Genomic DNA, 15417 nt, shown 5'->3' on the forward strand with positions numbered 1-15417 from the left:
AGAGTTGCATCTTTGTGGTTGTTTACCACATATTAATGGTAACTATCCGATTTCTCGTCTGACCACACTCAAACACTCACCCTTATTTTAAACTTGCCTCACATGAAATGTGTTATTTTGGCAGATTCTCCACTTTGCTAATTCTGATTGTGAGTGTAACATTCCTCTGACTGGAATCCTCAATGTCAGTCCCTGGTGAACGTCAGTGCATCTGAGGTGTGCAAGAAGGATTTTTTCATCTGGTCGTCTACACTTGAGCTATGTGTTTCTGAAATAAAATAACTCTTGCCACTTTTTCCATTTAAGAAACCTAGAGCATGAGCTGGAGCGGCAGCTTCTTCCCGATGGGCAGATCATTCACTCTCTGGTACAGAAGTCATTTGAGGCAGTTGGCATCAGTGAGGCCTCCCCTGCCTGGCAGGAGTACATCCAGCACATAGATGTGCTAGTTTTGCAGGGCCTCAAGAAAGTGACAATCACCAGTCTGGCATCTATGTTAAACACGCTGTTGGATTGTGAAGTAAGTATAAAGGCCCAATTTATCCCCTTTAACCCTCTAATGTCTTTTTTTAATCAGCCTGCATGACAAGTGTGTATTGTATCTACTCTGTGGATTTAATGAATGCCTTACAGTGGGACTCAAGCAGACGGGCTTCATGATATTTTACATGGAATGTCTCGTATGTTTGCACACTGCCATAGATGTCTTGTTAGCATTTTTTCCCACCTTGTAGCTTTAAAGTTGTATGATAATAGTCACTTTCTGTTTATAATGACTTGTTTTTTAGTATCGAGTCTTGCACAACAGTAATGTTGTTTCTATGTTTGGGAAATAATGTTACTATCAGCCAGTACAATGGTACTCCATGTATTGAACTCAGAAGGATTAAAAGAGGACTGTGTCTTGCCTATAATTCAAATGTATGACCTGCAGATGACCCCACATGTCAGTAGTGAATGCTTCACCTGCTGAGCCATCTAACTGACACACTTCTCTTCTCTATTAATATATTATATGCTTTTCGAAAGTCAGGGCAATATGTTTGTGTCAGTTTGCTGGTGCCCATTTCTCGTTCCCTGCTGGTGGTGGTCCTCATCGGTGCTTGTAAAAAGTCATTAGTTGATACATCTGGAAGTCAGATGCACATTGTCCATGTACATTATTTTATGGTATCTCAAATTGTGAGCGATCCCATCTCCTTACAGTCATACAGAATCTTAATTTCAACACACAGGAAGGTCACCAGCCATACCAATGTGCCTTTAAACACCCTCTACTTCATGTAGAGTGCAGCTTAGGTATTCTGCATGGTCACAAGATGTGCAAATATTGGTAGAATGAAATGTTTATTATTATTAATAATAATTGTAATTATTTAACGTAGTTGTACTAGCACTGTAGACCGGGCTTAATTTGTGCCATTGTTTGCTGGTACTCTGTACCACTAGTTCTATCTTAACAACGACACATATATCTGACTATTTTTAAACAGAGCACAGTGTGATTGTTAGCAGGCAGAGTCACTACTGGCATTTGCAGACTTGGTATAGACAGAGTATGGTATAAGCTATAGTTCCCATCTGGGAAATATATTGGGCGCTAGCACTTATGATTATTATTATAATTTTTTTGTACAACTTAAGCACTGACCGTAGATAACAGGCGGTACTTATTTAATCAACCTGGTAAATATGAAAGGTGGATTTGGCTCTACTGAGTTGAAACTTGTGACTTGCAGGTCGCACAGATGTCAACAGGAAGGGCTTCACTCACTGAGCCATCTGGCAAGCTTTAAAAATTGTAGCAGTCTCCTCTGATTTCTAGCACCTTCATTGTTCACCTGTTAGAGGGGAACCAGCAGTAGCACATTTGTCTCAAATGAACTTATTATTAATAATAGGTGCTGGAATTAGGGGTGCAGCGGGTGTTGTAGCACTCCCCAAATAACCATGCTGGAGTTCAGAAGGTGACTAAGCAAAATAAAGACGCCTTTTACATTTTGTTTTTATCTTGTCACATTTGCTGTGCATGCAAAGACAGAGGTCAAATGTCAGGCTATGTCTTCAGCCAAATTGCTGCTTATTCTTTTACCATAGAGACTGGTGTTTACATTTGTTTCCCTGAGTGAAAAGAGGGCGGATTTTATAAAAATGAACTATGTGACAATCTTGCTGGATACATGGAGCGTGAAAGGAAAGGCTTTAGGAGGTCCTAAACACCTCTAAATGAACTGTATGAATAATTCAAAATATATCAGCAGTTAGGAACGTACAAATGAAGCACCTTGTTTGTAACTCTGAAGTCGTATGAAAACTTTTTTTATAGGATCAAAACAAGTCAGGGCACTTCAGTTGGTGATGCACAAATAGTAAATATATGCTGCAGCCTGGTTGCTACAATCATAAGGCTTGTGCACTTTGCAATTCTGTCACCAAAACTGCACATCTGTGCAAATGTATTAGCATTTGTGATTGAAAATGTGATGTCTGTAAATGACAGTGTGCCACCATACCATTCTTCAGTAACATATTTGCATCTGTTCTCCAAAATGCACCATTGGTCACATACCACACCCTTACCACTCTCCTTCTGAAGGCGTGTGTCTCCTTTTGCTACACTTGTTCTTTGTGTAACACTTGGATGTTTTACAATCGCTATGGCTTCAGTGAGGTGACATTGATGTCAGCACCCCCAGTCTGACAATTGTTTCAGCATCATGGGTATTTACCTCAGATGTGATAACCATTTCATTATACTTTTGTACACAGTTGGCTGGTGTGAATGGAGATATGTTCAGGCCAGTGCTTAATTAGTAAATAAAAACGTGCCAGTGCTCACAGCGCTCCTCTTGAAAACGCGGCTACTGCAACTAAATGTGCGAGCACGGAATACTGAGGAAGCGTAATCTTGAAGTCATCTCAGGCCTTTTCAATCTATGTACAGCCACTCCCTGCCCCTTCATCTCACTCTAGCAGTTTTCTGCTTTCTCCCATGGTGACTCTTTTAAATTTTTCCCTTCCTCCGTCTTTTCCGTATGTATCTTCTGCTTGTAGCAAGCACCGGCCCTCAAAAATAAGTGCCGGTGCTCAGCACCGGAAACAACAAGCACAAATTAAGCACTAATTCAGGCCTTGATGATGGTTCATGTAGTGTCTCGGCTTGACTGTGTGCTTGAATGGGCTGAGCAGGTATTCTGTAGAATGCTAAGTGTAGATGCTGTGAGAATGTGATGATATATGGAATGTTGGATGAACCTGAGCAGCTCATTACAGTTGGAAGTAGTATGGAGCCCGTACAGGATCTATCAGGCTGTAGCTGTGCCCTAAGGACTAACCTTAAAGAATGAACCTGGGGCGTGATGTGTGCACTCTCAGCTCACAAGTATTAGTCAAAAAATTGTTTTGTGAGCCGACCTATGTTCAAATAGGTCAGTTTGCAAAAACAAGGAGGATTCGGAGTAGGTCGCAATCTGACCTACCTCACGAATATTCATGAGGTGGCCTGCAAATTGCAAGTCTCTTCAATTAGAGGCCATCACAGGGATGGTGTTCTGCTAGGGCAGGCTGTGATTAACAATCAATACATTATTTTAATTGATACAATTTACGTTAAACGAAACAGGACTGAGTTTTTTTTTTTTACTTTTCTTTTTTTAAAGTTTGTTTAAAAATTGTCATTTATCTCTGGTATCACTACTTACTCCCAAACAAAACTTTTTTTAAGATTCACAAATGAGAAAGGGTCTAAACCCAAGGCATATCCTGTACCTTTTGCAAATTCATTACTAACACAAGTCGAGAGTTGATCATTTTTCAGTGTTTTGCAACCAGATTATGCTTGCGTAATATTGATGCATCTCATACTGGTTTGCAATTTGGATGAGATGCCTACAATATGCCCCTTCCAAATTGTGAATCGTTATCCATTTGCAAAGCCATTTTAGGAGTTGGTAAAAACTTACCAAGTCCTAAGTGGGATTAGTACATAGCAAAAACCTATTTTGCTGTCGCAAATGCACCTATTTGCACATCAGGCTTTTACCTCCTACTTGAGTGGCTCCAGACTCTTGAGTGAAGAAACTGCCCTTCAACTAGAACATTTTGTTAGTAAAAAGTGAAGTGTTTTTGATACCTCATTGTCTGTATTATCTCTAAACATATTTTTGGCAAGATTTACATATTTTGTGATATAAATTGGATTGTGCAGGAGGTGTAAGAAGTGCAAAATGTCCATAGTTAAAAAACACAGCAGTTGCAGTCACATAAATTGTGATTATTCATCACAGATTAATTTAGTGCATTTCATTTGTTTAAATAATATATTGTGATGCACCCACTTTAAAGAGCGTAATTTGTATGCTAAAAATTCAAGAGTCGTTTAGTTGATCACAAAACTTAAATATTTTGCTCAATTTGTGCCTGTTTCACAATTAAATGGCCTCTTCAACTTAGTCAGTCGGCTGCCCCCATCTACTAAATGTATGTTTCAATGATCATTATATTGTCTCCTTGGCAGCATGAACCTCTGCTATGTGTGCAAGTGGAGCTTATCGACAATGAAGTGGCCTTCTCCCCACCACTGGACCAGGGTGCAGCCCAGCAGAGTGTACTGGAGCACATAGAAGACTGGCTGAAGACCTTCCTTCTCCGACAGTCCCTTATCAAAGGACTCTCATCCTTGGCCAAGGTACTTCCAGTAACACTGAAGATCTGGATATGGAGGTGGGGTGTGGGTCGGTGGCTGCATGCAGAATTGTATTGGAATGATGGATATTTGCAATGACATGAATGCCATTTCTAGATAGCGAACCTGGGGTTGCTAACTTAGGGGGTTATTTTAACTTTGGAGGAGTGTTAATCCGTCCCAAAAGTGACGGTAAAGTGACGGATATACCACCAGCCGTATTACGAGTTCCATAGGATATAATGGACTCATAATACGGCTGGTGGTAAATCCGTCACTTTTCCGTCACTTTTGGGACGGATTACCACCTCCTCCAAAGTTAGAATAACCCCCTTAGTGTGGGGGACTGAGCAGATGTTTTAGGGGTGAGTGCAAAGCGCTCCATTCCCTGTGGTAATCTCTCTTTGGGCTTCTAACCACGCCCATGTCACGTCAGTCACTTTCATTTGTTCGTGGGCTTGCCTTTTAAAATCCGCGTTCTTTCATTAGCGAAAGGCATGCATATGTAATGCCTTTTCTGGTGTTTAGCCCTCCTCGAGCACACCGACCAACTACTGAAAACATACGAGGCTCAATGTTTTCCAACTGGTTTCTGGACTACTTTTTCTCTTTATTTCACAGCACAAATTTGCTGGGCAGTAGTCGAGCACTTTGCATGACTTCGATCCTTATACATAGGTGGTTGCACTTTTGCCGGTTACATAGATAATTGCACTTTTGTCGAAAGGTTTCACTGCGAGCAAGCTTTTATTTCCCTTTGTGTGTGTGCTTTGCGCTGATGGCAGCCGTCGGCTCGCCTATGTGAAAATTTTACTTTTCAGTTCATATGGCAAGAAATGTCTGGTTAGTTATGCGAAACTGTTTTACTTTTCATTTTCAATTTATGTGGCAAGAAAAGTCCAGTTAGGAGTTTGCAATGCTAATAGCTCTAACTCGAGCAAACGCAAGACACATTGCATTGCAAATGCTTGTTTTACTTGTATTAACTGTGGAGCACCACATCTCCAGAAATTGGAATACAGACTATATTTCATAACCGTTGCTCTTAAGCACCAGTAAAGAGGCCTTTGGAGAAATGGCTCATCGATGGAAACGCACTTAGTTGAGCCCTACAATCTGCTCATTAGCATGTTGCATCGTCCATAGCATGGATCAGGGAGTGGTGAGAACTAGATTGGCTTGTGGCCTGACCTTGTTTGATTTATTTATGTGAACCTCACTCCTCCAGATCAAGAATTATCGAATTTTCTAACTAAGCAAACATTGTTAGGCACCTAAAGGCGTGTCTTTTAAACAATGGAGTGGAAGGCTCATCGCACGTTCTTTAAATCGCTATAACATCACAAGAATTGACAATGCAGTTGTTCAGGCCCTTTGTATGTTGATTAGCTTGTTTTAATACTCCTTTTTGAAAACACGAGGCAGTAAAGTGTCGATAACTAACTCCACGCACAAACTTCCAGCTACTAAAATGATCAAGAGTTGGTTACCCTCGCTTTTAAAAGATCAGTGGTCAGAATAGTCCAGAGACAGGGCAGCAGAGCAGTGCACATGGGGTGCACACAGCAGTGAAGGAGTAGCAATTGTTCTGCATAGCTCCTCTAACTTTCAAACACACCCCAGGCCAGGCCTCGTTCTGGACTCTCCTGCAATGCAGCTGCAGCCAGCTATGTCTCCTCCCAGTTCTTTACTGTTGGGGAAGTGCTCGGCTGATTGCCCTGATGTATGTGCATTATGCAAATGTGCATGTTTCCAGTTCACGGACGGGCTTTGTGCAATTCTAGGGGCGAAGGTGTCAATGTTTATATGGCAGTTGCTCTCATATGTATGCAGAGGCTGGGTACGTGCATGTTCATTTTTAAGATTAGCGACTAGCCATTACAATAGGTAAAATGTTTTTTGTCAGCTTGCAGTGGGCTTAGAGCCTTTCAATTACTTACCATTGCTTGGTTTTATTGTCTCTCTCATTTGCTTGCTTTTCATTTGTTAGCTAGTATGGACTTTCCTTTCTCATCGTATTCCTTGTCCCCCGCGAACTATGGATGCATTACTTTTGTCCTTCCACTGCTTTCTTTTTAAGTACTACTTTTTTCTTTTGTATTCAGTACTCTATGAGAGTACATATGTTTTCCAGCTGTCTTCCTCAAGTATTTCTGTCTCCCAGCCGCATTCCGTGTTGCTCTCTGTTGCCCATGTGTTCCTCCCCCTCCTCCTCATGTTGCGATCACCCTTGTGTGCTTCTCCTCTGCCTGCTCCATGTTGCTGTCTCTGCCCGATGCGTCTCTCCCCATCCATTCAGTCTTTGTTGCTTTCTTCTCCTTGTCCTGTGTGTTGCTTCCCCCCACCCTTGCCCTGCGTGTTGCTTCCCCACACCCTTGCCCTGCGTGTTGCTTCCCACCACCTGTGCCCTCCATGTTGTTTCCACCCACCTGCGCCCTCTGAGTTGTTTCCCTCATCCGTGTCCTTTGTGATGCTTCCCTCTCACTTGCACCTTCTGTGTTGCTCTCGCCACCTGCGTTTTTCAAAAAATACTTTTGGGCTACTTATTGTTTTCATTTACTGATCAGACGAGGTACATAAAAAAAAACACTCACGTCATAGCCCCTTTTTGTTATGTTTGTTTTCTTTAGCCATGCAGTACAGCATGACTAAAAACCACTGGCAACGCCAATAGGTCTTAAAGGGGAAACCTATTCGCTTTGTCAGTGATTATTCTATTTGGTTTGAATTTTTGCCTAGTAGTGATATCAGGCCCATGGTGAGTCCATTTTAATGGCAGCCGACATCCTAAAGCTACCTCTTAAATGGCCCAGCCTCAGGATTTCAGACTAATTTGTAAAACAAGTATATTTTTGCAGGAACATACATGCTGAAGACTCACATATTTAAAGACCACTACACCAAAATTAAAAGTCCACATCAGCTATGGCACCTATCACATGTTTATTCTGTGTTTGCCTTTTGGCTAGGTTTGCACTATTTAAATACCACATATGCATACATACATACGTGCTAGGCATTAAGACAACTACATTTGATTTCTCAGGCTGTACTGCATGCATGATCCAGTGTGAAGCATGCTTTCAATGGTGCACAGCTGACAGCAAATGGTGCCAGTTCCTACAGGCAGCACTGTCTCCTTGTAAGAGGGATAATTTGCCACGAGGAAGACCACCCCAACAATCACTCTCTTGTTTGCATAGATGCGCAATTGAGGCCCTGCGCACTCTTATGGTATATATCGCCAGATCGCTACCAGTTATAGCATGGCTTAGTTCCTCTTCCCTACTGTTCTGTCACCTGCATTCTTACATCGTTTACACGTCACTTTGACAAGGGAGAGATTTGTGAAGAGGCCACTCATTCAAAAGTTGAAGCCTAGACTTCATCTTGCCCTTATATTGCTTTTCAGTTGTTTTGTCTTGTGAGAATAGCAACATATTGTGATTTAAACTAGATGTTTTGCACACTCGATCCAAGGAACTGATGACATAGAGCATAGGTAGTTTTAAAAGATCTAGTAACGAATAGCTGGGATTCATCTCTGGTGCTCATCTATTTCTGGAATCAAGTGAAGGTGTTGGCAGGTGGCTTGATCCCACAGGTCGCTGCACTGTATATTTTATTCTACAGCAGGAGACTAAGGAGAAGTGGTTAGGCTGACTTAAAGTCTTAGAATGAGAGGGGGCAATGGGCATGTTGAAAAAATCCCGCCAAAACGAGCACTAGGAGCAATTAGTGTGTGGGTCAGCTTCGTCATCATCACCACCACTAGTTACCCAAGCATTCTTGTTTTTTGTTTTTGTTTTTTCGTTTGTAGTTTTATATACTGCAAACTCGACTTCAACGTATAGGCTCACAAGTTAGATTAAACAAGGTCTCATTAATTCTTATTTCTTTAGGCATGAGGGGATTAAGGGCCTGATTTATATTTTGGCGGACAGGTTACTCCATCACAACAATGACAGAGAGCCCATCCAATGAAATCTAAATCTGATGATATCCTAAGGGATTTAGATTTCGGCGGAACATTCTACCCATCCACTGAAATATAAATCAGGCCCTAAGTGATTTGCCCAGAATAACAGGATGCGTCCCAGTGTGATACTGAAACCTAGTTCCCTAGAGTTCCAAAGTCGGCAGCTCTGGCTGTAACGCCACATCCTCTCCCTCTTGTTTGGGATTTGGTGCCAATTACTCAACTTCCATTCAGTAAACAGTACTCTACTATGGCATACGGACTTCAAGAATTGCACGGTAGTTATTGTGTTTTCAACCATCATCTGCCTTCATTTCAAAAAGAGGCATTGAACGTTACAGATAATATCCACCATCAGTTGAGACAGGAAGTTATGATGAAGTCAGACAGGTGCTAAGAACATCATTTCCAATGCTTAATTTGTAAATAAAAAGGAGCCGGTGCCCAAAGCCGCCCTCTTAAACAGGTGGCTGCTGCAATTGAATGTGTGAACACGGAATACTGAGGCAGCGTAATCCTGAAGCCATCTTGGGCCTCTTCAGTCCATATAAAGCCACTCCCTGCCCCTTCAGCTCACTCTTGCAGCTTTCTACTTTCTCCCTTTGCAACATTTTTTTGTTTTTCCCTTCCTCTGTCTTTCCTATATGTGTCTTTTGCTCGCAGCAAATGCTTGAGGCAGAAGAATAATCCCCGGACCTCAAAAATAAGTGCTGGTGCTCAGCACCGGAAACAACAAGCACAAATTAAGCACTGATCATTTCCCATTTTCGGTGTTGCTGAATAACGAGTACAACAATCTGTGTTTCAGGATGACTTCCATGATTACACTTCTACAGATGAGGAGGCATTGCAGCTCGTTGGCTATATCCTGGAAAACGTGGGAACAACTGTTCAAGACTGCCAGGTAAGCCAGCTTGGCTGTTCGTTTTAATGTTACAAGAGGATAGCCATTTTATTATCAAACCTACATAAATGTTCCTACTTGGTTATTGTTACAAGTACCATACGTCTATAGAAAAAATAACTTTAACTCTATGTACCAAGTTCCACTCTGTCATCATCAATTTAATTTCCCATTTCCATCTTTTTACTCGGTCCATTACCCCTTTTTTCATGGGCGCAACACCACCTCTTATATTTGCCCACCATTTTGTCTCTTATTGGACTACCATTAACTATTGTTTAATCTAACCTCATCAGCATATCCTTGAATTTCTAATGGATCACTTTCGCTCTGCTGAGTCTCTATCTCTGTGGCTCTCCCCCTGAAACATTTCTCATGCTGGCATGATGCTGGTAGGTGGAAATAATGTTGCAGAAAATGGCTCTGGTGCCATGAAGCACAAAACGTACATGAATGGTGCGCTGTCTTCTTGCCACTCAGGTATCAGACTGCCACAACACTCTTCAGAGTCAGGTAACAGTTCATTCACTCTGTCATAAAATGTTAAATTCCCATTGATTTACTTTTGAACCCAAGAAAAAGAAATAGGCCGCAAGAATGAGTACCCAAGACTGCTGCATGTGATGTTTGTCAGTCTGTCACAGAGAGTCTTTTAATGAATTTTCGAACCGGAGGGGCTTGAATACAGTGGGCAAATTGCACACGGTGAGTAAGGGCAAGCCCCTTGAGAAACATTTGAAAACTGTGTTTTCAATTTATAGACCATTTTCCAAAGAAGAAAGGCTGAGGCCTATGCATGTCCGTCAACTTTCCTGAAGATGATGTACATTGGATCCTTCCAGAGATACATTTACATAGACTTTATTATAGTGTGCTACTAGAACATCTTTCACCTATATATGCAAAACACCCACACCATAGTTTTCAAAGACTGTATTAATACGTTAAAGGACGGCTTTAGTACAGAATATGTGAAAAAGCGTAGCTGCAGATAATGAACTTGTAAGTAAAATGAAGGCACTATGGGGGTCATTCCGACCCTGGCGGTAAAACCCGCCAGGGCCGTGAACGACGGAAAGCACCGCCAACAGGCTGGCTGTGCTTTCCTGCCCATTCTGACCGCGGCGGTAAAGCCGCAGTCAGAAAAGGGGATCCGGCGGTTTCCCGCCAGATTTCCCCTGTCTGGGCTGAATCTCCATGGCGGTGCTGCAAGCAGCGCCGCCATGGAGATTCCGACCCCCTTCCCGCCACCCTGTTTCTGGCGGTTTTTACCGCCACGAACAGGATGGCGGGAACGGGTGTCGTGGGGCCCCTGGGGGCCCCTGCACTGCCCATGCCACTGGCATGGGCAGTGCAGGGCCCCCTCACAGGGCCCCAGCATGATTTTCACTGTCTGCATAGCAGACAGTGAAAATCGCGACGGGTGCAACTGCACCCGTCGCACCCCTGCAACACCGCCGGCTCCATTCAGAGCCGGCTTCTGTGTTGCAGGGCCTTTCCCGCTGGGCCAGTGGGCGCTCCCTTGGCGGGCGCCCGCCGGCCCAGCGGGAAAGTCTGAATGCCCCCCGCGGTCTTATGACCGCGGAGCGGTCATTCGGCGGAGTAAGTTTGGCGGGCGGTGACCGCCGCCCGCCAAACTCAGAATGACCCCCTATATGTTAATAAAATTAAAACTAACAACATGATTCATGCCAATCTTGGATGTGATCTGTGATTAAATCAGTTCCCTTCTTCCCTAGCTCTAGCTAATGTCTACATTAGCTTCAAAATCTTAACAAAATAAGAGTTTCCTAAATGCCTGTTCATAGAATTCATAGTTTACCCCTCTTTCCCCTGCCCTTAGACAAGACCAGTCTTCATCTCTGTTTGGTTGTAGATGATCTTTCTGGAATGTCTGACGTTCCTTTCTCCCCGAGAACCTCTCCAACCGGCTTTATATAGTTGGTTTCGACATTATTTTGGGATAATTAATCCTGTGATCTATGAGTATGGCTGGAATAGAAGTGTGTGAGTTCTCTTGCACATTCTTCTAAAACTGCTGTTTTTCTTTACATATCCTCACTTCCTGAACATAAAATATATGAACTGGAAACATATTAGTTTAGAAGAAAACCTTATATGGTAGCTACATATAAACAAATTAACATGCAGACTTTGAGTAACATTAAGTGTGTGTGATGCTGTAATTGTCGAAGAGCACACAAGCAAGTACACATTGTAAGGGGGCCCAGAGTCAGAAAACAGGCAAAACATATGACAAATTGACATGAAAAAAGCACTGTTTACTGCCCTGCACTTTGGATGTTACAATTAATTTTCGTCTAATTTCAGCTATCAGGACTACTCCAACTATACTACAGTTTAGAAAAGAGTTGATGATTCACTTCTTTAAAGGACACTGCATCATGATGTAGTAGCAGTCCACAAACCTGCTTCCTCACAAATCACATATTTTCCGTATCCTGTAGCTTTAAATATATTTTGAAAATTAATCAATTTTTTTCTTCAAGTATCATCTTGAGTTTTGAAAATACATATTTGTCTTGATACACAATTTTAGTACAAATACATTAATTCAACCAAGCAAAATGTTCCACTTTAGTAGCTGGGATGCAAACTGGAGAGCTGCCAGTAGCTCACAGGCTACTCGTTGGAGAAGGCTGTCATAGAAGGTGTCATGACTGATGTAACATGTGGGGTAATTAGCAGTGCATGTCGAGGGCGTGAATTATAGTTACCTCAGGGCACAACTATACCTGCTGATTTTCTATGGTTTTGAGTATGGAAAATGTGAAACTATAACACCCCTGTAACCTTTGTTTTTTTTAGTGAATGTCAAAGTTTTTTTAAATGTAAAGTATTATTTAATTACCATATGTTAATCCAACCACAGTTAGACCCTGTGGCCAAACCCCCATATGCAGCCAACCCCACGCTGTGGGTCTGTGAGTGGGTGTTTCAGTGGCTGTATGGGTGTGTGACTGGGTGTGGTAGTGGTTTTGTAGGTCTCTGAGTGGGTATGTGGATCTGTGAGAGGGTGTACAAGTGGCTTTGTAGGTCTATGATTGGGTGTGTGAGTGGCTGTATGGGTGTGTGAGAGGCTGTGTGGGCCTGTGAGTGGATGTGGTAGTGGTTTTGTGGGTTGGTGAGTGGGTGTGTGAGTGGCTGGATGGATGTGAGTGGCTGTATGGGTGTGTGAGTGGTTGTGTGAGTGGCTTTGTGGATCTGTGACTGGCTTTGGTAGAGATTTTGTGGGTATGGATGTATAAGTGTGTGAGTGGTTCTGTGGGTTTATAAGTGTGAATGGGTGTATGAGTGAGTCTGTGAGAGGGTATGCAAGTGGATTTGTGGGTCTGTGAGTGGCTGTATGGGTGTGTAAGTGGCTGTGTGAGGGGGGTGTGGGTGTGTGAGTGGCTGTTTGGGTGGGTGTTTGAGTGGCTGTGTGGGTCTGTGCTTGGGTGTGGTAGTAGTTTTGTTGTGTATATGAGTGGGTGTGTGAGTGGCTGTATGGGTCTGTGGGTGAGTGTATGAGTGGCTGTTTGAGAGGGTGTGCAAGTGTTTTTGTGGGTCTGAGAGTGGGTGTGTGGGTGGCTGTGTGTGTCTGGGTGTGATAGTGGTTTTGTGGGTCTGTGGGTGAGTGTGTGTGTGAGTGGGTGTATGAGTGGCTGTGTGGGTCTCTTGAGTGGGTGTGTGAGTAGTTTTGTGGGTCTGTGAGTGGGTGTATGATGGACTATATACGTGTGTGAGTGGCTGTGTGGGTCTGTGACTGGGTTGGGTAGTGGTTTTTTGGGTCAGAGAGTGGGTGAGTGAGTGGGTCTGTGAGTGCGTGTATTTTTTTTAATTAGGGTCTCAATCCATGGATCCATCTCGGATTCATGTAGGGGGCCGCACTGAGTGCTGCAGAGGATCCGTAAATCCTCATCTGCCTGTTAGGGTTTGTGCACAGCAAAGAGCATGTCCCCTCTCACTGCACTAGTGGGTTCTGTAATAGCTCCCTTTTAAAACTTACTATTGAAAGCCTTTCTTGTTATCTCACCTTCCCCCCCCTAGGCTTCTGTGTATGTTGTTTAATATGCTGTTTTGTTTACACATTGGGCCTTGCTCTTACCAAGGCTTCTTTAAAACACTCCTCCCTAGGCCATGTGTTAATTCAACTAATTTGTATAATAACTGAAACTCTGCACACCTTGCAAGAACATGTGCAGCATGTGAGGACCACACCCAGCTCTTCAAACCACACCCAGCTCTGCACACCTTTCAAGAACATGTGCAGCATGTGAGGACCACACCCAGCCCTTCAAACCACACCCAGCTCTTCGAACCACACCCAGCCCTGTCTATAAAAGGCAGCCCCCGAACCTCACCCAGTGCTTGTGCTCGTCTACCTCCCGCTTACCTGAGACCAGATCCCTCGGCGCTGGCACTCCTGCTCTCTACAGACTTTCATTGGCTTCAATGGGTGCAGCTGCTGGCTCTTCCTTCCTCCGGTTTCCGGTTCCTCCTTGCCTCAGCCTCTCTCCTACAAGCAACCTGCAAAAGAGAAAGAAGACAAGGTTAGACTGATCAGTATCTCTTGCCAGCAACAAGTAAGTGCAAAACTTTTATTACCTGAAAGAACTTTGACAACAATTTCTGGATTCGTGTATAGACAATTTGAAACAAGATACCTTCCACGAACATTGTGATTCAAACTCTTTGTTACAAGAATACTTTATGGAACTTTTAAGAATCGAACAGTGGAAACCATTAACAGCAAGACAAACAGTAAATCAAGGACTTGCACAAATTACATGCTGTATTTTGATGTAAAAGTACAGTATTTGTTTTATAAAAGATTCTGGAAATATGGGAAAAGTGAGTCTGCTATTGGGAGTTTAGGCTTTAGTTATATTAAGATGAATGTTTGATATTGGTAATTCTGATAACGGTATTTGTTTAATGTTTTAGAAGCTTTACAGCAATAGAAAGCACATCCCAGAGCAGTAACACATTCCAAACCTGGAAACTAGAGACCAGGATCCAAGAGGTACTTTTAGAAGAGAATTTCTAATAAAAAAAAGGGATAGTCAGGAACCCATTTAGGAATAGGTTGTACTTATCTGTTCTTTGTTTATGTTTCATTAGGCACCAGTTTCTACAGAAGTCAGAAAGGGCCGCAGATTTGTGCAGCACTTCAACAGTGGAAACGCAAGAACGGTGTTGTCTCTCTTTTTTATTTTATCCACTTCCCCTCTTCCCTTGAGCTTCTGTTCTTAGTGCACTGTTTTAAAAACTAGTGTGCTGGAACAAGCAGTTTCAGGGTGGGGTCGGATTGTCTTCAACCTCCATCAGAACTGAACAAGGACTCAGGTGAGCTGGGCTTTGACAGAAGCACAAGCCTTAAAAAAAAAAAAAAATTCAATTCTGGTGGACGATGAATACCGGGGAAGTAATAGAGGGCACTGACGTCACGGATATGGCGCAGGCCCTAAATGAGGTCTTGGCTCATAATGAATCAGTGTCTGGCATCTTGCAACATATGCAAGAGGAAATAGAGAGATTAAAGATGGAGAATACCTCTTTAAAACAGGATTTAAGCAGGTATAAATTTAGGGGATCTCAGTGGAACACAGCTTTTACGCCTTTGTTGAAAACCTCCTCAGAGACAGGGGCCCAATCAAAACATACAACTTTGCCTCCCCCAGTTGAGGTTACTGTTAATGTTCCTAATGCTGTGCCCTTAGCAGCACCTGAACGTTTTCATGGAGATAGTAACAAATTCCATGTTTTTATCAATCAATGTCAATTACACTTCGTTTGTAAGCCACAACAATTCCCTACTGATGCTACGAAAGTGGCATTCGTCTTGTC

General features: G+C 42.8%; 1 protein-coding gene across 1 annotated transcript in view; it reads left to right on the forward strand.

Moving 5' to 3' along the window:
• Positions 1–15417, forward strand: part of LOC138286353 (uncharacterized) — a 1286679-nt gene that overhangs the window by 113006 nt on the left and 1158256 nt on the right. Inside the window, exons 19-21 of the mRNA XM_069226509.1 lie at positions 307–520; positions 4517–4687; positions 9472–9567. Of these exons, the coding sequence (XP_069082610.1) occupies positions 307–520; positions 4517–4687; positions 9472–9567 (481 nt within the window). The remainder of the gene's footprint in view (positions 1–306; positions 521–4516; positions 4688–9471; positions 9568–15417) is intronic.

This window comes from Pleurodeles waltl, chromosome 3_2 (genome assembly GCF_031143425.1).
Source record: "Pleurodeles waltl isolate 20211129_DDA chromosome 3_2, aPleWal1.hap1.20221129, whole genome shotgun sequence".
NCBI classification, from domain to species: domain Eukaryota; kingdom Metazoa; phylum Chordata; class Amphibia; order Caudata; family Salamandridae; genus Pleurodeles; species Pleurodeles waltl.